This window comes from Alnus glutinosa, chromosome 4 (assembly GCF_958979055.1).
Source record: "Alnus glutinosa chromosome 4, dhAlnGlut1.1, whole genome shotgun sequence".
NCBI classification, from domain to species: domain Eukaryota; kingdom Viridiplantae; phylum Streptophyta; class Magnoliopsida; order Fagales; family Betulaceae; genus Alnus; species Alnus glutinosa.
Genome location: NC_084889.1, coordinates 33,832,622 through 33,859,031, shown reverse-complemented (window position 1 = coordinate 33,859,031; position 26,410 = coordinate 33,832,622). Strand labels below are relative to the sequence as shown.

Below are 26,410 nucleotides of genomic sequence, written 5' to 3'. Positions count from 1 at the left end.
AAAAAAAAAAAATTGTTAGACTTGAAAGTTGGATAGTTGGACAGGAGTTGGAGAAATAACATTTCTTTAAATCATCTTAAATTCAAATATTTTGATTTAGAAGAAATAGTTCACATATTAAATTATAATTACCGAGAGAAGAAGAATATTAAAACATTTGTTAAACAACTGAATTCATTACTCTTTTTTTTATCGTTAGTAATAGAGATATAATACATTTACAACTTCTTTACAACTCTAACAACTTTTTTTTAAAATCAACCATTGGATATGTAAGAAAACAAATCCAATTGTTAGTTTTTTTTTAAAAAAAAAAATAAAAATAAAAATTAGAGTTGTGTCAAGAGTTGTGCAACAATAATTTCTCCTAATAATTTGTCATTTTGGTCGCCTTCTATGACTTTGAGTTTATACATGGCAGTGCCACTTATTACTCGTTTCATGGTAATTAGTGCCAGTCAGCCCATAGTTTTTTTTTTTTTTTTTTCTAAGAAAGGCTGATTGGCTCTACCACACCAATAGAGTTAAATAGTTCAGCTATCTAATCAAGTGGCGCATTTTCTAGCCAAGCACGCTTTGTCTATAGTTCAGGATTTTGTTTGGAGGGATGAGTGTCCATCTTTTCTCCGTGATCTTGCTTTTGCTGAGCAACTGTAATTTCTCAGTTTTATTAATAATATCCATCTTCAAAAAAAAAAAAAAAAGAGTTAAATAGTGATGGATAAAAGTGTAGTTTTTAGCATTACTCAACACAATTTGATAAGGATAAAGTTTTCCATTAAATTGTATAGGAATAAATTCTTTTAATTCAGTTTCTTAAATTGACATTTATTTTTTTAGAGCACGTATTTTTTAATAATTAATGTGAGAATCAAAATATCTATTAAGAATATACCTAAAAATCATATATTTCAAAGATAAATATTAATTTTTAGAGAGCCACTTCTATCCATACCATCTGTAAAATTTTTACAGCCTCCAATAAAACTCTGCACATTAGCTAAACGCATCAAATAAAATTGGGATGAAAGCAGTCAATCCATCATCAAATTGGGGCACTTTTGTCTTTTTCCTTATGGTCTATCCAGATCTGAACACACAACCTGTTCTCAGCCACCGACGACTGCTGCAGCCGACTCCACCCTCACCACTCTGGCTGAGTTCAGCCTCCACCATGCGGCCGACTCTTTCTTCTTTCTTCTTTTTCACAATATTCACTACTACTGATGATACTCTAAGAAGTTCAAATAACTGAAATTACACTTTTCTTTAGACCATGCATAAAACTGTTCCCAAGTAAGAATTTAGATTGCGCCTTGAATCCATATAACATAATCAAATGTGAAACTCATAGTTCGAACGATTGCGATAAATTACTTGAGAAGAAGACTCTTTTTTGGATGATTGGGATTTTCTGTTCTAATTCTTCCATTTCTCAAAGAATGAATAAAAAATGAAGGCCCCTCCAAAGGACGACAGGCTGATAGTGGCTGCCTTAGCTACTAAATAATTAAACTGGGATGGGGCTAGCTGAGGCTCTACTTTCTCAGAATGCACAAATGATCTACCAATGGCTCACTCCAGATCTGGCCATTAGCCCTTGGTTGTTTGTTACAAGTCCGGTCTCTCTCTCTCTCTCTCTCTCTCTCTCTCTCTCATATTGCAGACAACCCAACCAAACAAGAAAACCAATTTAAATATTTCTCACCCCATTCGGCCATCTCTAAGTAACAGGTGAAGCACCAAACTCACCCAAATCAGCCACCCTACAATCGACCATGAACCTCACCTCAACAACAATCAACAATCCAAGGAAAACCCAATCAACAAAAACCTAAATCAAAATTTCCAAATCGGAAAAATCAAATGGGCTCTCTCTCTCTCTCATCTACGAAGACACCGCCGGTAGCTCCATGAATTTCGGTGGCAACTTTGGCGAGGGCCTTCAACATATTCCGATAGTGGCTCTATGGATTCCGGCGGCTGCGTTTGGCTGGAGAGGTGGAGTGGTTTATTGAAGGCCGTAAAAGTGGTGTTTACAGTAAATCTGTATTGAAGGTAAATCCTAATTTTTAAAAGAATACATTTTATCCAGACCATCTGTAAAACTGGTGTTTTACAGCATTCAATAAGGGTTTGACACATCATTTAAAACACACTAAATATACTATAGCCTAATACACCGGATTATCACTTTTCTTATTTCTATTTTCCTTCTAACCTTATGCCTGGCGAACCAACCACATACAACCCCACCTCTCCCAGCCGAACGCCGCCGTCGGAATCCACAGATTCACCGCCCAATGAGGATTTTATTGGAGACGATAGTAATCCACGAAGTCACCGCGATGAGAGATCTGTCCAGTGACAGAGAATGAGAGATCTGTCCAGCGACAGACCCCGACCCCAACCACCGGCAATGTGAAGCAAGCTCCCGACCCAAACCCCAACCACCAGCGATCTCCTGACACCGTCGGGAACCCACGCACCCCGACCCACCAAGCCCACGTCGATGTGCGTGAGTTTCCAATCGGATCTTGTCCAGATTCGGCCAAACCAGTTTTGGGTGGCTTCGTTTGGTTTTCCTTGCGAAAATGGTGATCGTTGGGCCGATCACTCCTGGACAGGTACGACACCATTTGAGCTTTCTGTGAGTGTGTTTTCAGATCTTGCTCTTGGTGTTTTGTGCTCCAGCGGTGGCTACTGAACAATGCTTCAGGTTGTTGTTGATAATCATCGCGCTGAATTTTTGTGAAATTTGTTCATAATTAGCAATGGTTTTGAAGCTATTTGTAGTAGGAGTAATTGAAGTGCTGTGTGTGGTGGTCGGCGTTGTCCCGGTGGATGAGCGGGACAGTGTGGCAGTGCTCCTCTAGTGGGTGTTGGCGACGGGTCCCGATGGTCGGCGTTGCAGTCGTCGGTGGTTGAGAACGGCCAAGGTGTTCATATCCGGCTAGACCAAGAAGGAAAAAGATGAAAATATGCTAATTAGGTGAAGGATTGGCTTCATTCATCTCTATTTTATACTTTGGTTTTAGCTGATATAGCAAAGTTTGAGTGGAGGCTATAAAATATCACTTTTACGGTATTCTTATAAAAGGGTTCTCAATTTTTAATACACAAATATTTCTTCCGAGGATTTCATATTTGAAAAACTCGGCGTGACAATAAAAAAACTGGTACTCTTTCTGGCCCCCCCGAGCTTGGACTTTGAGAGGTCCTTATCGCTGCTAAGGCTGGCACCAACCGACGTGTCATTATCAGAAAAAGGCTGCAACTCTTTCTGGGTCCGGAATCTAAAATTAGTTCCCATACTCGGAACTTGTGGCCAGCCAATCAGAGTTCGAAACGTGGTGATATTTGTGCACTTTCAGAAAGGACTTCACATGAGAAGTGTACTCTTCAGGTACTTTTAGCAATGCCCAAGGGCTCCCAAATTCAGAGAATCATCGTCCACCCTATCTCTGACAGCGTGAAAACCAGTCTTCCTATACCAATTTTTTTTTTTCTTCCATCCCAAGTATATATATATATATATATATATATATATATATATATATATATATATATAAAAGAGTAACTTAAAATAAATGTTTCTATTTTTTTTTTTTATATTTTCTTAAGTTACTCTTATATAAATTGGTTGAAAATTAAAAAATTTTATTATCAGAATAATTCTCATATTGATTAGACGTTATTAATGAAATGTACTCATAAGCAGAATATGATCATCTCCATTTTAAATGAAATTGATACTATTTAATTTATAGTTATGATTTAAAGTTGATGCATTTAATGGTGTACATAATTTCGCATTATTTAAATTTTTAAAAGATATGCCAACATTAATTTCCCATTAGATGCATCAACTTTGAATCTCAACTTTTCATTTGAAATAGATAGTATCAATTTCATTAAATGAAATGGAGATGATCTTATTCCCTCATAAGCCATACTTATCTTTTTTTGAGAAAATTCGGACAAGTGATTATGAGAGACTACTATCCGGACCCACTTAACCAAATTAAAATTGGGCTGTTAACAATTTATCGGTCAGATGGGTCTCATAAGTGATTTCTTACAATCACCTGTAAATAATTATAGAAGATCGTAATCTCAATAATTACTTGAAAATTATAAGTTCATGGATCTTATTTACATTATACATCTCTCTCTCTCTAATAATTATATTAAAATAAATAATTATAATTTTGATGATATTTGGAATATTAGTGATAAACATAAACCAAGGAACAAAATTTCCCTCAAATCTAAGTCAGATGAATTTTCCTTAAACTTAATTTATTAAATTGATATGTATTCTTAAAACACGTAATTATCAAAATTATTGAATAGACTATCGGTTTAATAGACTGTGTTAAAAGAATTTCCATTAATCTAAATGCAAAATTATATATTTTAAGAAAACAAATCAATTTTGACAAACTGAATTGAAATAAATTTATCTGATATATATATATATATAAAAAAAAAAAAAAAAAAAAAAAAACTTTATTATATAAAACAAGAATCTCTTGGCCATGTCTTTGGCTCTCTCCAATCTCCATCTGTCTATTTTTTGGTTGAGGATTGAATTGTCGTCTACAGTCATCATATTACATTAATTTCATTGACTTTTTCTCCTTTTGCCAAACGTTGTACGCAATTGTAATTTTTCTCCTTAAACATGTCAACCTTTATTTATTTGTTGTTTCTGTTTCATTGTCTTTTTCTTCAAGCAATCTTTCCATGGTGGTTTGTTTAACCATTGCAAAGCTGTATTAAAGAAAAGAAAATGAATTTTAGCAATCAAATTTGAGCATGTTCGAAGGCCTACATATTTAATATTCAAACCCTAAATGTCTCTTCAATTGACAAAGGTTTCCTTTTGTTGGAAGAAATTTTTCACCCAATGGATTAAACTGATGTCGATTCTTTTTTTTTTTTTTTTTTCTTTGAAAGAACTGATATCGACTTTTAAAGTATATACAAAAATCACATATTTTAATGACAGATGTTGAAACGTGTGAGAGTCACGTGCTCTAAGAAGCGGTGTCACATGCTTTATTAATCATATTAAAATTGTAGGAACATATGTTGGTTTAATAGACTAGATTAGATAAAAAAAAAAAAAAAAAAGTTCCTACCCAATTTGAAAAAAGAAAAAGAAAAAGAAAATGCTAATATTATATATCACCTTTGTGTTCCCCTTTTGTCCCCTTAAAATTAATGTGATTTTTAAAATTACTATTGAATTTATGATAGACCACTGCTGAATTTTGATCCAATGGTAATTTTAAGAGTTACATTAATTTTGGAGAGACAAAAAAAAATACAAGGATGATATGTAGCATTAATCCATTATACCTAACAAAGCAAAACTAGCAAAATCATTTACCTTGTAAGGAAAAGTAGCATTATTGTAACCTTTTGCAAGACCCATTATTAGAATTAAAAGCATTATAAGATAAAAGTGAGAAAAAAGGGTTACATAATGATAGTCCTTCAAACCTCAAAACGTTTCAAATTAGTTTACTCAATTTTTAAAATGTCTTAATAACAGATGATCTATTAGGATTTGTTGTTAAATCCTGTCAATATTTTCAAAATATCCATCCATTTTTTTTAGGAAAAAAAAATACCTATGCCTAAATCTTTGAAATATTTAAAAATAAACATATGGGTATTTTGAGAATTTTAGCAAGATTTAATAGCAAATCCTAATGGAGCACTTGTTATTGAGACGTTTTAAAAATTAGATATCTTAGTTTGAGACGTTTTAAAGTTCAGTACCATTAAGTCAAATAGACAGATAATTAAAGCAATTTTTTTTATAGTTACATTTGCATGGGAATTGGGATGGAGTGGAAACTCAACTAATGGGACAAGTTTAGAGTATATTAGCCAATGCAGAAGGTACTTGCTATGTAGAAAACAACAAAAAAAAAAATAAAAAATTAAAGAAATGCTAAAAATTAGGAATGCTTATGGCCCCTTAGGAAAACAAAAAGGCAACAATGAACCTTACAAAAGGCCAAAATTGTCTTCAGCTTGAAATGGGAACTATTATTTAAGAAGGGTCTCATGTCACGGGTCCCTCACAATCAATCAAAACAATTCTTGCTATAATTATATTTCCAATAATGGAAATTTTAATATGATTAGCATTTAAGACCCCAATAATTGCCAGATTCTCCATAGATTACCCGAGTGTAACTTAAACAGAATATGTTTTCATGCTTTACCATGACATTTTCATTATTTATTTTCCATTTCTTTCTTTTTTTTCTTTTTTCTTTTTAATATAAGAGATCCGCGATTCGCTGCAATTTGATTAACGAATTGCAGCATGTCCGACTGTCCGAGTAGATTTTGATGGAATCTACCTATTCGACCAGATATTTGAAAAGTTTGACTTCTGTTTCGATAGATAAACTTCTTTCAAATAGCTGGTCGGCCTTAGATTGACTGCAATTCAAAACAGTCAATCGACTGTTACAAATTTGTAGAGGAATTAGCTGCTCGAATCGACTGCAATTCAAAACAGTCAATTGATCAACCATAAAAGAGCATTAGACCTTATATTAAGTTCAATAAAATTTGAATCATTGGTTCAGTAAAATTTGGCAATGGAGGGACCCATCCGTTTGGTTGCTATTATTGAGCAATGGATTTAGGAAGTACATTTGACTCACAAAGCCAAAGGAGGATAAATAGCTTAATGAACAATGATTCACTATAACTGAACAATCCACATTGATGAATTATTTTATTATTTAAAAGAAATGGTAGGGTCTATCAAGCTGTTGTGGACGTCAGACCTATATTATCAAACCCAAAAAGGTCTTCCACTTCTCATATAGAGACCAGAGAAAGAAAGAGAGAGAGAGAGAGAGAAAGAGAGTTTACCCAAAAATTAATAAAAAATAAATAATCCATGAAGCAAAATAATATAAAAGTAAAAGGCTTTTCTGTTCTGTTGGAAAGAAAAAGCTAAAGACAAAATACACAGTAGAGAGAGAACAATTCAACAGAGAAGAGAGAGAGATATAAAGAAAAAGTCTTTCACTAAAATACTAAAAAAGATATCTGTTCTGTTGGGTTGAATCTCTTAACTCTGTTCTGGCCATCACCATCATTGTTCATTTTGTACAGCTTTTACTTACTATCCATTTCATCTCTCTCTTTCTCTCTAGCACTTCTTCAGTACCTCCTCCTCTTGAGTCTTGATATCTCTCTTTCAGACTCCTTGCTCATGTTATTTGTCTTCTGGGTTGGGTTTGGTGGAAAAGGGTCGAAAAATTGAGTCTCAACGTTCAAAATTGAAACTTTGCTATTTGATCTCTGTTTTGTTGCCTTGTTTCTCATCTGGGTCTCTCCGGAGTTGTTGATTGACAATGACTGTGGAGGACCAAAGAGGTAGTTTGGTGGACGGAGATGCGGGCCAGGACAGGTTTCCGGTGGGTATGCGTGTTCTGGCTGTAGATGACGACCCAATTTGCCTCAAAGTTTTGAACACCTTGCTTCAGAAATGCCAATATCACGGTCTGTTGCCTTCCTGCTTTTATGTTTTTGCGTTTGGTTATGTGGAACATGAGGATTGAACTTGAATTGTTATTCATTTCTAATTTTACAAAATTTTGTGTTTTTTTGTGAAGTATTATACGTAGTTTATTGAAAAGTGTATTATTTGGTTGCTTTCTGTATCAAATATCGAATGCTTTTGTTAATCTGATGAGTGATGCCAATTACCATTCATTTTTGTTTTATAAGAAACATTTTAGAGACGGTGTTTTTAATGGGTATTCAGTAATCCTCTTTGAGTATTTTGGATACTGTGATTTTGATTGTGAATTACACATGAATCTGTCATGTTTGATTTTAGTATCTGGTTTTGATGTATTTATAAATGGGATTTCCGGTTTATGCAGTTACTACGACCAATCAGGCGGTCTTGGCACTGAAAATGTTGAGAGAGAACAGAAACAAGTTTGACCTTGTTATCAGTGATGTGAATATGCCAGACATGGATGGTTTTAAGCTCCTTGAGCATGTGGGGCTTGAAATGGACCTACCTGTCATCAGTAAGCTTGAGCTTTTCTTTGTTCTTTGATATATATATATCCTATGATTTTGTGTCCACAAATGTGTATAGTTTTGCTATAGATGTAAGGTCAAAGGGCTCCGGTTGGAGCGGAAGGACTTTTTCTTGTGACCACATTTTTATTAAGTGCTCAATCCAAGAAATAGAAAAAGGTTGTTTTAGAAATAATGAGTGAAATGGTTGATTGATTTAATTTTGTCTTTTAATGTGGTTCCAGTGTTGTCAGCCCATAGTGATACGAAGCTTGTGATGAAGGGAGTTACCCATGGTGCATGTGACTATTTGTTGAAACCTGTTCGAATTGAAGAGCTCAAAAACATATGGCAGCATGTACTCCGACGAAAGAAATTTGACTGCAAGGAGCAAAATAAGTCCCCCAATGAAGATAAGGGTGGTCATGGTACTGGAGACAGTGGCCAAGATGTCACATCAACAGGTAATGCAGAGCAGAGCAAACTCAGTAGGAAGCGGAAGGACCAAAATGAAGACGAGGAAGAAGAAGATGAAGAAAATGAGAATGAGAATGAAGACCCATCAAACCAGAAGAAGCCTCGTGTAGTTTGGTCTGTCGAGCTGCACAGAAAGTTTGTTGCAGCTGTAAATCAATTGGGACTTGAAAGTGAGTATCTGCTACAAAGAAGTGATAATTTGTATTTGTAGCATGGGGCTTATCATGCCTAATTCCTATTTAATTTCTAATGCAGAGGCTTTTCCTAAGAAAATTCTTGACCTGATGAATGTTGAAGGGCTTACAAGGGAAAATGTGGCAAGCCATCTGCAGGCACAGATCTTTCCTCTCTCTTCTTCACTTTCAAGGGAAAAAAAAACTAATATGGTTATGCCTTTACAGTGAGATATTCTCCAATTAGAAAGCTTTGGACCTGTGAATAACGTTGGATTTGAGTTAGATGGAATAATGTTGTGTTTAACTTGACAGCCATTACTACTGTGAAAGATTTGGCTTAAAGTACTTGGAAACAATTGAAGAATGAATCAAAAAAAGACAGCATTTCTTGTTAAATATATAGATATTTATTTGATTAAATCATGAGATTTCTAATAGAATTTAAAATTTGATTAATTCTTGAATTTTCCAATAGAATTTAAAACCGTAAACCCAATTTTTTTATGGAGAAAACCTAAGATCATAAATCAGGAGTGGAAGAGTCGGTTTAGAATTTTTTGAGTAGTACAATGCATGGGTTGATTAGGGGGTAATTTTGATATTTAAATTTAATAATTGAGAGAATTTTTTTCTTTATCAAAGATAGGGGTGTCCAATTCCAGATTAGCAGTAGTTTGTGTTGTAATTTCGAAATTTTAGTAATAGATTGCATGCCTATGCCCCAGCTAGCTGGGGAGGAGCTCAGCTTGCATGACAAAATTGGGGTACATATGCCTTCATGAAATAAGTCATACTTTATTTAGGACATCCGAGAATATTTAAGAATTTACATTGCAGTAGTACCTTTAAGCTTACTGCGTCATCTCGTGTTGCAGAAATATAGGCTCTACCTGAAAAGAGTCAATGTTATGGCAACTCAGCAGGCTAGTATGGCTGCTGTATTGGGGGTTAATGATTCGTCTTACTTGCGCATGGCTTCACTAGATGGATTTGGAGATATTCGCACCTTGGCTGGATCAGGAAGGCTTTCAAGCTCAGCTCTATCATCATCATATACACCAGGTGGGATGCTTGGTAGACTAAATTCCACTGCCGGTTTAACACTTCGTGGAATTACCTCTTCTGGACTTATACAACCAAGTGGTCAAAACTTGAGCAGCTCTGTCAATGGTCTTGGGAAGCTCCAGCCAACTCTGTTGCCTTCAAACCAAAGTGCAAGTTTATTTCAAGGTATTCCGACATCATTAGAGCTCAACCAGTTGCAACAGAGCAAGTTCATTACACCCATTGGAGATTTCAATCCCATTAGGAATTCAACAGGTTTTACTGTTGCTACTAGCTTCCCTGACAACAGGGTGACTGTTGCTAGCTCGAATAGTTTGTTATCAAGTGTCTCAAGCAATCCTCTGGTGTTGCAAGGAAATCCACAACATAATAGAGGAGCATTTGGAAACCAATCTCCTCTTGGAGTGGTTTCACGGACTCCAGATTCTTTCAACATCAGGAGTGGCGGTTCTTCTGATTTTTTGGATAATAATAGAAGTAATGAAAGCTGGCAGGGTGCGGTTCAGTTATCCAGATTTTCATCAACTTCTTTGCCACTGAGTGAACCTTTTAATCAAGATCAGTTGCTTTCTAATAACTCGAATATATCCTCTACCAGCCCTCATATTGGGAACAGCCCAATTAGTTTTCCATCAACAAGTGCAGTTTCAGCTCCTCTAGAGGATTCAAGAGGAAATACACAATGTCAAGAAGGCTTCATTGGTAATGTTGTTCAGAATATGAATTACACATCAAAGCAAAGATGGGAAGAACAGAAACAGAATTACAACCAAAACTTGAATCATACCGTCAGTGCAGTAAATTTTATGGTTTCTGCCAATGGTATAGTGAGTCCCTTTGGCCGGAGTTTGGAGCAAAATAATGCAACCTGCAGCAAAAGTTTTGATGTGTCTCTGATTCCCCAATTACATGGTGGTGCTCTGTCCATTGGTCAGCACAGTGAGGTTGAGAAATCTGATCTGGACACAAAGATGAATGACAATGCGGACTACCTCTTGGAGCAAACAAAGTTACAGGATGGTTTCATGCACAACAGTTATGACTCTTTAGATGATATAATGAACTCAATGGCGAAACGGGTATGATAATATCCTGCCTTTTCTGCTGCTGATTTTTTTTAAAAAAAAAAAATATGTGCACATTTCTTTGGAGTCTTTGATGAAGTCATAATTTTAAATGGGTGTCACGTTCTCAGACTCAGTGAACCATAGAAGCTAAATTCTGGTTAACACAACTTGATATGTGCAGAAATCTCATTTCGTAACTTTTTTCTTTTTCTTTTCCAGCTTGATATTATGTTCTTACAACTTTTTTTTCTTTTGTTTTGCTTGCTCACATACTGCTTACATAATCAGCTTTGTTTGGTCACAAATCTCAAGCTGATACCCTTTCTAAGTTCTAACTATCATTACTTCCATGAAACAATGACTTCAAAATAACTACAAAGAACAATGTTGATGATACATCATGGATGTTGACTGATAGCCTGCTAAGCATTTTTAGGACAATTTTGCATTGAATACTGCAAAATAAACTGCATTACGCCATATATAGTTTTCGTTGCCGGTAATAGGGTGCAAAAGAAAAACAGGGGTCATTGGAAATCATTCATTTCATCCAAGCATGCCCGACAACTTGCTAATCAATTCTCTTCATTGTGTTGTTATCGACTCATTGCTGATTGTTTGTTGGATGCCCTCATTTGATTATTTTTATGCCTACAGCTATGTAACCTTGAGTTTTACCAAAGATTTTATTTTTGTGATGCTGTTATGTGGATAGATCTTTATAATGGTCAGGTTACTATCCAACCAAGTGTTAAATTCATAGAGTGAGAATGCATTATCTTGTGTGCATTCTATTTCAATGACTAATGTTGTACCTTAAAATTGATTTATGAAATGTATATTCATTTCTGTTGGCCAGCCTGATTTATGAAATACATACTTGTCTGATAACTAATGATGAGTTTATGCATTATAAATTTCAAACATAATTAGTCGGAAATCATATATCTTAAGGGCCATTCATTTGGAGCGAATCCTTTTTACATATTTGTTATATTATATTGGTATATATATATATATATATATATATATATATATATATATAGCAGAGACGGATATGGTCATTAATGATGGATAGTAGTAGTAAACAAAGATGTAAACAAAGATATGCTCATTAAAGATGTAGCAGAGAATGTTGTCTAGATAGGATCCTTATCAGCTAACTATGGCTTATTTCAGTTGACTTATATTCTTTTATAATATAAATATAATAAATATTTTTTTTAAAAAAATGAACTTATGATCTAACAAATCTTAAATTATTGATTGCACACACATCAAGTAAATGAAAATTTTATTTACAGGAGTAGGTACACAAAGTGGCCCTGAAGTGGCCCTGCCTTAGAGTGATTCCTCGTCATATAAATATATATATAATTTTTTAATTCGTCCAACCCCTCAAAGGATAAAACGGTGGTCAGCCACTCTTCAAGGAGGTCGTCCGGCCACCCATTTACTTTCTTTGAAGCCTTATGTGGCTAAATTCAGACCGTTTGTTTTGAATGAAGGTTCTGAATCTTTGAAATTAAGGGACCTCAATACCAAAATCTACTCCTGTTGCATAAAAGTACAAACAAATAACACATCAATTGTTTAGCTTAGAATAACAGAACACATGAATTTCAACATTTTTCTTTATATATATATAATAGTTATGGACTACAAAGGCAGACAAACGTTGGGATATGAAAGCTTGACCAGATTATTCGAGCTTAATAAGGTGTTATGTACTACTAGAAGCTCAGAAATTGAAGATTGAAAATGAAATGCAGAGCCATTCAAACCACTTTTTCTAAACAATGAATAAAATTCAAAGGCTGGTAGCCATTTTAATTCCAGATAAACAATGAAATTATGAAATGCAGTGTAGTTTTGCCATCTTTTTTTGGTGCAAGTGGAAATAGAGGGGAAGATTTGTAACTCCTATGCATAGTTCAGGTCATATATAATGTGTCCTACCAACTTAAGTTCTTTGCATCATTTGCTTGATTAAACATGTAGACACCTTTTGTCTATACCAAGACATAACTGATTTGTATTCATTTATTTTTAGACAGCTTGAGTTTATTTCAACATAAATCTCTGTTGTATCCTCTTTTGACAGGATCCTGTGCACCTCATGCAGGAACATAATCAGATGATGTTGAGTGATGGGGAATTCGGATTCGATGCTTACTCTCTTGGGTCGTGTTTATGAGACCTCTAACTTTGAGAATTGAAGGGCATCACCATCATAAATTTACTCCTCTTAGAGGAGCTTGTATCATTATGTATTTTCTTCATCTTTTTATCTTTTTCCCCCCCTTATTTCTCTCTGCTACTGAATATAATTTCTAGTTATAACTGTTAACGTAAGATCTTCTTAATTTATTCTTCGACTTTTCCTCCTCCTTGTTGATAGAACAATGGCATGAGAAATTCTTAGTGTCTTTCTGATTTAAAGATGAATAAAAGAATGTGTAATCCTTCTCTTTTCTTTTTTTCTTTTCTAATAATAAGAAAAGACGTGTAGAATTTTCATATTATTGTATTCAAAATCTAGGAACAATGGTCGGTTAATACACAGGTTGGTTAATTCCTAGTGTTCTGCAATTACCGTTTATGAAAGGTGGTTTCAGGTTTGGTTCATTTCAGATTAGAGAGCACATTAGTCAATATTTTGGGATAACATCCTTATAAATTAAGATTAAAACTTACAAAAATTTTGTATGCTTTTTTTTTTTTTTTTTTTGTCAGAAAGAGTGCGATTATTTAGCATTTTTAAAATTAACAAATCGTGTCCATTTGATTTAGTGGTTTCAAAACTTGCAGCTTGAAAACAAGCAATTTTAAAACACAGTTAATAAAAATATGATATTTGAAAACATAGATAAGCGTAGTTGAAAACACTTTTCATGATTTTGTTTAAAAATGCGCTTTTGAACTACAAGATTGCAGGGCCAAACGTACTCTAAGTCAAGAATGCAAAAATTTTGTATTTTTTTTTTCTTGTTAGAAAGAGTACGATTGTTTAGCATCTTTAAAATTAACAAATTGAAGAATAACAATCGGTGTCCATTTGATTTATTTAGTGGTTTCAAAACTTACAGTTTGAAAACAAGCAATTTCAAAACACAATTAACAAAAATAGAATATTTGAAAACGTGGTTAGGCATAGGTAAAAACACTTTTCATGATTTTGACAAAGACAACCATTGATAAAATATTAAACACATACAAGACCATTTTGCCTTCCTTCAAAAACATAAAATATAGATCAACACATGAATCTTGTTGGAAAAAGACTATAATATAGTGAATTGAGTATGGAGAAAAGAATAATAATATTACAAACACATGAAGAAAAGACCCATGCAGTGGGAATTCATCAGAGAAAGGAAACCAAAAAAAAAAAAACTAAAAAAGAGAAAAGATGCTTGGAACAAGTAAATCGAGGTAAAAACATCCAGCAAACATGATGCATGACTATTCTCTCTCATCTCTTTTGAGTGTCAAGAAAGTCAGGTTTCCTTGAAATCATGATCAGCCTTCATTTCTTCATCTGTGTCTTCTGGGAATCAAATGGTTGAATTTCAAGGCACCAAATTATATTATCTCTACAGAACCCAGGAAGAAAATAGATCCAATTTTTCAAGTCAATCTAGCTCAGTAAGCTGAGCTCTCCTTTCTGCTGCTTTTTTCCTTACAAATATCCCCCACCTTAAAGCGGCTTTAAGTTTAAGCCATCCAATGAATGCTTTCCCTGAGCTCCGGCCGCGCTCGTTGCCAAATGTCTTATCCATCTGAGACTCATATTCAACACTGTAAGAGAAACAAGGCTCATCAGAATGACCAAAACCAACCCCCATTCCAACACCAACTCCCGTACTATATGTCTTTAGCAGTCTCTGCATGTCATCACTCTCCAACATCTCCGAACTCCTAAGGCGGATTTCCTCGGCAAAAATGTCTTCCGACCCCTCCCCATTCCTCGGGTGAGACCAATCTCCTGGAAAATATGAATTCCCAACTGCAGGAGTTCCAACTGGCATGCAATCTATGCTGTCTGATAATGATGCTTGTGAGTTGTTTAATGTCATAACTGCTGTTTGATTAGACCTCACACATGGAAATTCAATCAACTGAGGGACATATTGGCATTGTGTGTCCAGTTCAGAGATATACTGCTGCCTGTTCTGAACATGTACAGTTGATATATTCCGACCTGCAGTATAGTTGTGATCAGCTATAGGTGTAGCTGAGGCACTTATTGCCTGATTAGTACTGGCGAGGGAGTTTAGGCCTTTGCTATCATATTCTACAGCTTGATGCCAATTATCATATGCTCTCTTCACCAGGGTATCCACTAAAAGCTGTATGAAGTTCCAAAGGAATGAGCTGAATTTACTAAAAGAGAGTATCAAATGAATGCTTATCAAACTAGAACAAAAATGTTTTGTATCAATGGACAAAATCATTCAATTCATGAAGAGAGGTTGCAGATAATTTTGTGAAAAGAATTTTCAAACAAACCAATAATAGAAGCAGAATAGCCTAGCTGCTGTCACTCAATTTATGCAATCCCTTATGCCAAAGGAGTCAAAAATAAGATTTATGACTACACAAGCAGAAAAGCACTTTGTAGCATGCAGAAAATCTATAATCATGTATTATTTCATTTCTGAATGCCACATAATAACAATATGAATTGACCTTCAGATGCTTTTCTCATTCCATGGTAAGGATTTAATATTATTGTATCTAACAGTTTAAATGATGCCACATGATAAATATATTGGCACGCAATTCAAAAAATTTAAATGATGTAGCATCGTTTATACCATTAGATGGAACAACATTAAATCCTGACCATAAAATAGTTACTCTCCATTTCACTTGAAATGGAGAGGATCCTTGTCCCTCCGGTGACTATGGTGCGTTATGTACCTTAATTGTTGTTAGTTATTTGATGTTCTTAGTTAAAACATCCAAGTAAGATTATACTTTAGTATTATGATTATCTAGTTTGGTACTTCTCTTTTTAGAGCTTTGTATGTGTTGTGTGCAATTAATGTAAGAAGAGCACATATTATAAATCAATCTGGCCAAATTAATAGATGTATTATGGTGATCAACATTCCAGAGAAATTAAGAAAATCCAACCTTTTGGCTGTGGGAAAGCGACTCCAGAGAGAGGAATTGCCCCTCAGCAATAAGGCCTGTGAGCTCATAAATATGGTTGAAAACAATGCCAGTGCTGTGTGTTTCATCAGTGTAGAAAATAAAAAGCTTCCCGCCCAAGACACAAGTCTTTGCATGCTCCACTGTGTTCTCCCACATCCTGTTGGACATTCCACTCCCGAGGACCTACATTGTGAACAACAAAATAAGAAACAGAAAATGGGCAACGATCAAACTCAAAGAAAGAACATGAAATAAAAAGGAAAGAGAAAACTGTTTATGAACAAAAGTGAAAACTAAGTAAATCCTTACACTTCTTAATCTCTGTGGATCCTTGACAAGAAGGCGAAGGAAATCTTCAACTGTTACAATTTCAGCCTTAATCAACTTTTTATGCAGTGCTCCATCCTTTGCTATTCGATCCAATCTCCAAACTTCGTCATGCAAAGCAGGAGGGTAATGTTTTTTGTACACTGAAATTACACACAGAATAATTTCATTAACACAAGCTTTGTGTGGATTTTTTAAAAGAAAGAAGAGAAACATTTCTACCTTTGCCTAGAACCTAAATATATGCATAGACATAGGACTAGCACCACGCAACTCACACTAAACTAAGTGAGCTCTGGGGCACCAAAAATAGATTGGTTGTTGTATACAAAAAATTCAACAGAAATTATAATGGTTGGTATTTAAACCAATCAATCTTCAGTTCCTACTAACTGCACTAGGCAGGTGATCCTATTATAGTGATTCTCATTTGAAATAGACAACATTAGTTTCTCTCTAATTGAGGGTCTCTCTTGTATACTTTATGTCTACTCGAATTGCACCCTTCTGCGCCTCTAATGAGATTGATTTATTTATTAAAAATAAAATAAAAAAAACGTTAGTTGAGGTTGTTCTCTCACTACTGCAATTAATAAGCTTTACTAACCATCATCTTCCAGATCATACCATAAAAGGCGAGTGCTTCCCTTCACCAAAGTGAGAGCAGTTAACAATTTAACTGTTTCACATTTAAATGAAGTGCTTCATGAGAACTGGTTTTGTGACTTGTGTATAAAAAAGCACACTAGACCAACTTATATAGGGTTACACTCGGCATATGTAATTAAAACGACTACTACACCTATTCATAAAAGAGAGGGAATGATTCTAGACCCTCTATCCTGACTAGCAAGCAAAATGCAAAATGTCCTATCCTAAGTAAAAGTAGAAACTACTTAAAAAACTCACATTCGCCCCTATGATCTTTTACAGAAAAAGCCTCTGTTTTAGCCTCACGCACACGAATCCCCTCACAATATCCAGGGGAAACCTTAACACCAAGCCTGAACTTCCTGCTCCTTATCCAGCTGGAATTGTCGGTAAAAGTAAGATCTCCTAATGTTCCAACTCCTTCCTTGAGGATCACCTGTAGTTCCCCAGTCAAAAGTGGTCTTTTCCCCTCACGTTCCTTTACTTCTTGGCTTTCAAAGTGCTCTTTGGTCCAATCCTCATCAGCTTCTTCATTGAAGTCTCCATCAAGCACCACTAAGTTCAATTTGGCTGCTGATTCTGATCCAGTTCGCACAACACTGCCTGTATTCAGGTCTAGCAAGACAACATGGATGGCTGCTCCTTGCTCTCCCTCAACCTTTCCGCCTGTGAATAGGTGTGGCGGCATTCTTGTTTTGAAATGAAGTTGCAGATTTTTTCCATCAGGGCCCAGTATTTTTGGAGGTAGAGACCTACCACAGGTGAAAACATAAACGATCAGTTTATAATCAGTTGGCATCATCAGTAAGACATAGACAGCTGAGAAAGTTGTCTACAGCATTATCAATTCTTCTTAATGTCTGCAGTTCATATATGCCATGCATAAACTTAAAGTCCAACTTAGAGTCCTAATTTTGTCTGTTTTAACTTAAGCCACATTTTACTGTCAAGGAAGCATCAAAATATCAAACACATAGGTTTACAACTCCATCTTATCACCCACAAGGGTCACAGCTAGAATCGCTTTGATAAGTTCACATAAGAAATTGTGTTTCATAAACTTGCCTCAGGATTCATGAGAAGACCACATAAAAGCCCATGAAAACCCAGGTATTTGTGTGTAAGTCTCGCTTTGCTAATGTAATTAACCTTATAGATATAAATTCTATCTCCAACAACAATCTGGGATTCATATTTACTCTGCTTTTAATATTTCTGATAATGCATGTTTCCATGAAGACAGATTCGCACTCTCCAAAAAGACTTCACTTGATTCTGTAATCAACTCAGTATGCCTTATACCAACAAGTAGTGGTGGTGCAAAAATTCCATCATTTATCCTTAAATTTTGTAAGCATCATAAAGATCTCTGGCTGACAATGAAAAAACAAAGATGCTAAGTGTTAGCATCTAAATGTTAATGATGGAACTCACCTTCCTGCCACATTAGATTGGCCTAAGTTTGTTAAAGCACGCTCCACTTCTTCACTGACCTGTTATCACGAAAATGGAATAATTAACAAGAGGAGAACTTGTGAGGGGCAAAAAAGAAAAAGTACAAATGATTGGAAAACTATAAACATGATTCACTATGGCCTATACATGTGAATGCCTGCTCCATGGCAGAATATTAACAATTTAATGTGGTTAGTTTCTTTATTTATTTTAGTTGATGAACTGTAAAATAAGGTAGTTAAATATCCACATTTGCAGTCCTGTTTCTATGATTTGCAGTTTTGCAGATCTTAAAAATTCAAGAAGAGGGCAACTGAAGTGGACTCAAAAAATTGACTCACAAAAGATAACTTTATGACTCACAATTCTGCGGAGAAGAGGCTCCAAAGATGAGCAAAGTCTTTGCAAACTATCCACCTTCACAGCTTCCACAATTACACTGCACATAAGTTGAACTCAATATTCATTGAAGTGGACTCACAAAATTGAAACTGAATGCTTGCACAGATAACATTTCAACAAAAAAGAAAGAGAATAACCACAAGATTCAACTATGACCTTGATAAAATTCGCAAAAAAGTTTGAGGCCAAAATTTAAAATTAAATCTGTTAGTAAACTTTAGAAGGTTATAATCTTGCAATAAAACAAAACTTGGTATAAAGTGAAATGATCTGTGACCATTTTGTGAAACTAAGTCTGGAACAAATCATTAACTTCTACAACCCAAACATAAATTGATCAATGTTTACATCTTGGTACTGTCCAATATCTTCTTCCCACAATACCTCCTGCATGTAACCTTCATTTCTTATATCAATTCTCAATGCAGTATCCAATATTTCTCGAGTACTGTTAAATTACCACTTATCCTAAAAGCTTAAATTGATAGGAAGAGATAAATTCAATCATTTAATCAATACTTTAACACTCCCCATTCTATGTGGGCTCAAACTCACTTTTCAATAGGTGAGGCCTACCACGTAAAATATTTCACTGAAATTGGGGTAAAGTGACAGAGAGAAGGTACGAACTCAAGACCTCTACAATAATACCAAGTAAATCATCACTTGTTCCAAAAGCTTAAGCTTATCAATACTCTAACAAATACTATCAAATGATTAAGCTCGTATTCAAGCAATAGATTTCAATCCATTTCGGATCCTAAGAAATGGATTTTAATCCCCCAATTATCTCAGAAATGCCACAACTTATTTACAGATGACCAAATCCACAAAACCATACAAAGAAAGGTCTACGTGCACAAAGACACTACCAAAAAATGAAACAAAAAAAAAAAAAACCTAACATTCTAACCTTCCAAAGAACAATCATACAAGTACTTAAGAATCAAAGTAAGAACTCTCATCAACAAAAAGTAAGATATATAATGAAAAAGTTACACATAAAACAGACCTCGCCAAAGCTGGCAACTTCGGCTTCTTCGATCCGGGAACGAGCTCTGCATCATCCTCCACACCTTGCTCATACCCTCTCTTCTCCACTCTATTACTCCTCGAACTTTCCATCCAATCCCACAATATGTTTTTAATACAATTACCAAATTTAAAAACCCAAGAGATTGTTACAATAAATTCATATATACTCCAAGAAGCTTCACAGAAGCAACCCCAAGCCGCAAATATAAGACCCAGGAAACAAAAAGGTGCTTTCTTGACAAATTCTGGATCTGGGTGTTGTGTATGAAAGATCTGACGGTTCGGTCCAAGATAGATCTGAACCAATTTTTAATCTTTATTCTAATCTCAATTAGATTAGAGTATGCATATTTATATTGTATATGCGCGTGGGTGCGTATTTGGAGTATATAATTGAAGCCCACAGCTGTGTCGAGAGTATTGTGACGTCCGACTGGCGACTGCATGAACGTTGAAGGTTGAAACTTGAAACCGCGTTTTTCTTTTGCTGTCTTTTTTGGTACGCAGTGGGAACTTGGAAGCTCTTCTCTTTTGGTGTCTTCGGTGTTTTTGACCGCCTTTCCTAGGAAAGAAAGTCAATGGACTGACGGTTGAGCCGACAGAAACGACCCCACGCATCTCGTTTAGTTATACGTTAGCGTCTCTTAATCTCAGTGATGCGAATATGTACCATGAGCCACGTTGATAAGGGAATAGGATTCTCTCTGTTTCATTAAATAAAGCAAATAATATTCATTTCTTAAGAAAGGTTAAGATTTAAAGTTGATATATTTAATGGTGTATATAAAATTAATATTGACACATCTTTTAAAAAATTAAATAATATGAAATAATATAAATCATTAAATGCATCAACTTTAAATCTTGACCATAAAATGAATTAGATAGTAAATATTTCATTTGAAATGAAGAGGATTATAAGAATCTTTTACAATTATTTACTTGAATTTAAGAGAATTCGGACAGATGATTGTGAAAGACTACTTATAAAATCTACCTGACCAGATAAATAGTTGGGCAATCCAATTTTTATTTAGTTAGGTGGATCTCATAAGTTGTCTTTCACAATCACCTGTCCGAATTCTCTCAAATTCGGACAAATAATTGTAGAGAATCCTTATTTGAACCTAGTTTGGTAGTTACAAGCCAACAATTTGTTACAAAGTTTGCGAATTTGATTCTAACTTAACGTAAAATTAAAATTTAATTCATTTAATTAAATGAGTTAGATTATAAATGACTTATGTAGTGTTAAAATTGTACTTCAATACAACTAAAATCCGACATACGACATTAAAGGCTGATAAATTTTGACACGATTCATGAACCTGATATGAACTCAATACAAAATTAGTGAGTTATGGTTAAGAGTTTGACCTGTTTAGTTAAATGAGTCAAATTATGATTGACCTATATAGTCTAATACTCATGTTTTAACACGACCCAAATCTAGCACATGAATACAAATTGCCACCTTTAATTATATGTTGAGCTTCACTTATTGAGAGAAAGTTTGAGTCCACATTTGATGAAAGTTTTAAAATATTAATTAAATTATTAAATTAACTATTTTTTTATCAGCTTAGGCTTTAAGATAAGTGATGATTTATTATGTAGCTAGATATAAGGGACAGGGGTCAAGCGCAACGAGTTACAGACGGTTTAAATGAGAGGGCAGGTGGGCCTCAAAACCCTGCTCAAACTGCTTGAACATTGTTCTAACAAGTGAGAACTCATCTACACTAACACATGAGTTGTCTGTATTACATACAAATATGGGGCATAACGTTGCCCTATGAGTCTTACTTAATAGATGATCCACATTAATAAGAATTCGTTTGGTGGATTTACTTGCATCTAATTATAATGACAATAGCAATCAAGAGGCTTCCCATACATTCATGGAGCCTTGTGAAAACTTCATTTGGGTGAAGACAAAATGATACTTAATTGTAATGTGTCATCCACATTCAATATAAAGGAATGGGATTAAAGGCTTTTGATTTTAAGATCCCCGGAAAATAATTACCTAATTGATGGTAATTGACTATATGTAATGATCTAGGGAAAAAATACTAGTCATATGTACGCTATCACTCCTAAAGGACTAGTTAATTTGAAACTTTCCAATAATTCCTTATAAGGGTGTTACAATACATGTGTATGTGTGTGTGAGAGAGAGAGAGAGAGAGAGAGAGCTTCTGACAGGACTGACACAAATCTATACCATCCCTTTCAGGAGAGCGTTAGACCATCTAGCTAAATCATATCTTGGACTTGACCTGTATAGTGCATGCAGCTATATATGTACCTTTTGCAAGTGCAAGAATCAAAATTTGTTCAGCGCTAGGAAATGCTTGTAATATGTAATGCGTTGCCACATCAATACATCTGCATATATTAGTAAATTGTAGAGCTGAGAGATCCATTACACTGTCGTTTATAGTTTAAAGATTGATGCATACAAGATATCTGTGAGAGAGAGAGAGAGAGAGAGAGAGAGCATTTCTGCCTCAACTAGGTGACAACTCGAAGCACTTTTGCTTGCCTGCTTGTATAAATACCAAGGGTGGAACAATTCACAGCTTGGTCTAAAAAACAATAAATCGAATTCTGCAGACAATTACTCCCCTTCCCAACCCATTTGACGGGCACGCCGCTCCCACAACAAAGTCACCTTTCTCTCCTTGATCCTTAATGCCTCAGCCCGCTCTCTGGCCTCCTCACAGGTTTCCGTGGCAGCATTGCATTTTTCTGCCTCCCTCTGGTACTGAGAAGCCACCCTTTTAGCTTCACCAAAGGTAATGTTCATATGGCGAGTGTGCTCCTCCGCAACCGCCACCTGCAGCTTCAACTCCTCTGTCAGAAGGTCCACAAACTGCTTCTCCATCTCCTGCTTGAGGTCCGGATCATTACTTCCACAATCTGTTCAATAGCATAATTAAAATCACATTCATGAGATCACAAATAACTAGAAAAGATAACCAGTCTGGAAGCAGTGTAAAAAGGGAGAAGCAGGAAGTATTTAGTGGCTAAGACTATCATCATGCAAAGGTCATAAGGGGCCCAACAAGTATCAATTACCATATCCATTGAAAGAAATTCACTAAATTTTTTTATTTGCAAGATGGCATGGTTTAGGGTATGTTGTTATTAGTTGTTTGGATTTTCGACTATTTGAAGTGAAATAGCAAGAAGAATCAATTGGCAGAAAGGACCCATCAAGTGAAGGCCAGACAAAAGGGCCATTGGCAGAGAGCTAGACGGGTATAGAAAGGTTGGAGCTCCAAAGTATGGCAAAATTAACTTTATGGCAATATTTAAAAAAATATTAAATTTACTAAAAATGTAAGTTTACAATAACATTATAGTTAAAATTATTTATCAGTAAAACCCAACTTAGAGTTACCCAAACCAAGAAAGAACAGCACAATTCGTGTGGTATATCCACATATTTAACCTAGAAACGCAATTTAATCTCCGGATAGACAGTAGAAACAACATGTATGCATGGTCCAAAACATATGAACAAGAAGTCAATAAAACCAGACAAAGTGGAAGAGTCATACGTCCCTTTAACCTAGGAATAAAGATAAAAGAAGGATTTAAACCCTCAGTATAAATCTCCATTATTAAAAGAATATGGATGAACTTGATGTATTTAGTAATAAGTGAATTCCTTCACTAAATTAACAGAATAAAGATGAACATAATGAATATTGAGTAACATAGGAATTTCTGGGCCAAGTTGAATAAGCAGGATGAACTCTAACCTGTTACCGAGAGATTGGCCAGCCCTGCAAAAGAATACAATACCCAGAGATGACCAGTATTAGTATACATATAATACTTATCAAAGAAATTAGTATACATATAACAATCATATCTCGGGTTACAGCAAAACTAGAACTTGGGAATCCAAAAGAGAGTCATTGTAATGAGAAATAAAGCAGAAAAGACAACATCAACAACAGACATTCCAGATCTGCATGCAATTTCATTAGCCCAATTAGTTTGTGCAAGCCCCGGAATGAGAAGTTTGTGGACAACTACATGCAAAATAATGCATGGAAACAGGTGCAAAAGAAGGCATGTGGAAAACCATCTCAATAACTTTTCCCAAACAAATGGCTATCTCCATTTCTTGTAATAGGAGCAAACATTTGGATTTTTTTTTTTTTTTTTTTTTCAGCCCATCCTTGTGCCTTCGTCCACATAGATGGCTGGACAGCAATAGGCAGATTGCCATATGATTTAACCTTAACATCCAAAAAGATAGCCAGTAAACTCTTTAATCATATTGACAACAATAAAGACACATCTTATCAAGCACAAAAGGGACTACATACAAGTCACAGGCAAAATGCACAAAAAAAAAATCAAATTCATGAGATCACATATGAGCTCAGCATCTGTGTGAAGTATTTCAAGCAGATGAATGTCCTATTTTATAATCACTCGCTAAGAAAGCACCTAGGTAGGACCCCATTTAGATCAGACCAGAACTAGACAATGACCTATTCACAAACAAAGGCATACCAATGCCAAATTTTGAATGGAATGAAATGATGTGACAGTTATCTTTTTCTTTTTTCAATAATTCCAACTTAAAATGCTTCCCACACTCTCGGATCATTCTTGGATTTTCCAGGATCAATCACGACTGCACCAAGTCAAACTGGACAATATTAGGTGTTAAAATGGATTTTTTTATGCAAATCAGTAGAAATTATGCACCTCATTATTGACACCAACTTACCACCAACATCAAGTACAAATATCTATGAAGGTATCATACCACTGGTGGAGACAATAATAAAGGATTAATGCAAAATGTAAAACTTCTAATGGATAGTTTTACAAAATACAGTTTCATGTAGAGTTCCATTTTCACCGTTCTTGCTTTTCCCTTTTTGTTGGGTGGGTGGGGTGTAATGGAGGGGCGTGAGGGACATGGATGGGCATTGGGTGTGACAAGCCATGTTAGATTGATCAATAACTATTCCATATACAGATATTGCGGAGCACATGCATGGAGTTAAAACTCAAAACATGGTTATTTTAAGTCAACCATAGCAAAAGGCTTCAGACTTCTTAATTAAGGCAATAATGAATATCATGTAAATAGAGCATGTAAGACAAGACAAGGCCAGATCTTGATGACTCTCCTAGAGCTAGACGGCATATAAAAGAGATCAAAGAAGAAATAAAACCATCACCACCAAGTCACTGAGTTCCATCCAATTTTTATGCATAAAACCCAGAAACTGAAATGGTTTTCCTTTCGTTCAATAAGTTCGTATGCCCATATAGGAAGAAAAAAAATACAAAATAAGAATAACAAATTTGGATCTACAACAAATCAAAATCTCAAAATGGAAAATATATTAAATACCTCGTATTTCATTGTAATAAAACAGAATTGAAAAATAAAAATACACCTCTAAACATGAACTGGAATTCACTCTAAGGAAACTATTCGAGAAGCCAAGTGGGTCGAAAGCTCAGAACGCAAAATTATCAATAGACCCCAAATCGACGAATTGGGGACCCCTACTCGTAGTTACTCTCAAATAACTCAGCATATAATGGAAATAAATAGAAAAACAAATCCAAACCTGAATTGGGTTTAAATTTCTCAATCTAATTCAATAACATACAAAGAGAAAGAGCTCCAAATCCAAAATCAGTAACTAGAACAAATCAAAAACACAAATTCATGATATGGGCACCGCTTAATTTCACTCCAATCAACATATAATCAATCAAAAACAGAAATTTACAGCACCCCAGAAACAAAAACACCGATATCAAAATTAAAAACAAATAAATAAATAACCTAGAGAAAAAAGAGAGGGAGTTATACCAGGAGCAATCTTGAGAAGGGACAGAGGAGGAGGGCAATCACAGATGCAAGGAGGGCAAGAGGCTTTGGAACTACCCAGCCTTATACCCTTCTTGAACTTCCAATACAGAGCCGGCCCGCACACTCCCAAAGCTGATATCACCGCAAACACCACCAAACAACACCTCAAGCATGCCCCAGATCGCCTTGTCATCTCTCTCTCTCTCTCTCTCTTTCTCTCTCAGTGAGATGGTGAGATCCAGCCCGCAACTGGTTAGTTATGTTATGACAAAAGCGTCTAAGTTTTCATGTTTTTTAACTTTTGGACTGTTTTTTTTTTTCTTTTCTTTTTTGAAGAAGTCGGTGTCTCCACATAAATGAGCTGTAATAAGCAGACCACTCAACAGATTGATCAGCCCATTTACTCTTTCTGACTTCTGAGTCAAAGCAAATTTTATTACACAATCTTGGTGTTGAGGTAAGATCAGATCACACTGGTTCCAAAGAAGCTTCTCAGGTTTTCACACACCTCCATATACATTTTGATTATTATTTTATTTTTATTTTGGTTTATTTCTTTCTCAATCTTTACAGTAGGTAAGATTTGATCATAAATAATGGTTTGCATTTATTCATGCCTATTCTTGTAGTTTAAAATAGACTTCTTACAT

At 35.1% G+C, this 26,410-nt stretch overlaps 3 protein-coding genes across 4 annotated transcripts; 1 reads left to right on the top strand and 2 right to left on the bottom strand.

Moving 5' to 3' along the window:
• The first annotated feature begins 7,082 nt into the window (after positions 1-7,082).
• Positions 7,083-13,336, top strand: LOC133866640 (two-component response regulator ARR12-like). Of its 2 annotated transcripts, none has more exons than XM_062303232.1 (6): positions 7,083-7,545; positions 7,932-8,084; positions 8,322-8,723; positions 8,809-8,885; positions 9,605-10,873; positions 12,987-13,336. In XM_062303232.1, the coding sequence occupies exons 1-6, from the start codon at positions 7,398-7,400 to the stop codon at positions 13,056-13,058; spliced, it is 2,121 nt and encodes a 706-aa protein (XP_062159216.1). In that variant the 5' UTR covers positions 7,083-7,397; the 3' UTR covers positions 13,059-13,336. The 2 variants fall into 2 exon arrangements, with proteins under 2 accessions (XP_062159216.1, XP_062159215.1); XM_062303231.1 differs by having other exon boundaries at positions 12,966-13,336.
• A 777-nt stretch (positions 13,337-14,113) lies between these two features.
• LOC133865869 (calmodulin-binding protein 60 E-like) lies at positions 14,114-20,234 on the bottom strand. Its single transcript, XM_062302377.1, has 7 exons — positions 19,872-20,234; positions 18,821-18,896; positions 18,437-18,495; positions 17,261-17,754; positions 16,334-16,494; positions 16,004-16,207; positions 14,114-15,213 (listed from the first exon to the last, which is right to left on the bottom strand). The coding sequence occupies exons 1-7, from the start codon at positions 19,982-19,984 to the stop codon at positions 14,497-14,499; spliced, it is 1,824 nt and encodes a 607-aa protein (XP_062158361.1). The 5' UTR covers positions 19,985-20,234; the 3' UTR covers positions 14,114-14,496.
• Positions 20,235-22,268: 2,034 nt separating this feature from the next.
• On the bottom strand, positions 22,269-26,077 carry LOC133867462 (uncharacterized). Its single transcript, XM_062304234.1, has 3 exons — positions 25,761-26,077; positions 23,668-23,691; positions 22,269-22,819 (listed from the first exon to the last, which is right to left on the bottom strand). Exons 1-3 carry the CDS (start codon positions 25,951-25,953, stop codon positions 22,518-22,520), a joined length of 519 nt encoding a protein of 172 aa, XP_062160218.1. The 5' UTR covers positions 25,954-26,077; the 3' UTR covers positions 22,269-22,517.
• Between the last annotated feature and the right edge of the window lie 333 nt (positions 26,078-26,410).

Excerpts from the sequence above, each read along its gene's own strand:
- LOC133866640 (XM_062303231.1), top strand. The coding sequence starts at position 7,398 with ATGACTGTGGAGGACCAAAGAGGTAGTTTGGTGGACGGAGATGCGGGC. Across the intron at positions 7,546-7,931 it reads TCAGAAATGCCAATATCACG|TTACTACGACCAATCAGGCG; the intron begins GTCTGTTGCCTT and ends CGGTTTATGCAG. Across the intron at positions 8,724-8,808 it reads AAATCAATTGGGACTTGAAA|AGGCTTTTCCTAAGAAAATT; the intron begins GTGAGTATCTGC and ends TTTCTAATGCAG.
- LOC133865869 (XM_062302377.1), bottom strand. The coding sequence starts at position 19,984 with ATGGAAAGTTCGAGGAGTAATAGAGTGGAGAAGAGAGGGTATGAGCAA. Across the intron at positions 18,496-18,820 it reads AGCCTCTTCTCCGCAGAATT|GTCAGTGAAGAAGTGGAGCG; the intron begins GTGAGTCATAAA and ends TCGTGATAACAG. Across the intron at positions 16,495-17,260 it reads AAAAGATCATAGGGGCGAAT|TGTACAAAAAACATTACCCT; the intron begins GTGAGTTTTTTA and ends GTGTAATTTCAG.
- LOC133867462 (XM_062304234.1), bottom strand. The coding sequence starts at position 25,953 with ATGACAAGGCGATCTGGGGCATGCTTGAGGTGTTGTTTGGTGGTGTTT. Across the intron at positions 23,692-25,760 it reads CCTTCTCAAGATTGCTCCTG|GGCTGGCCAATCTCTCGGTA; the intron begins GTATAACTCCCT and ends ATTCTTTTGCAG. Across the intron at positions 22,820-23,667 it reads GGCCAATCTCTCGGTAACAG|ATTGTGGAAGTAATGATCCG; the intron begins GTTAGAGTTCAT and ends GCTATTGAACAG.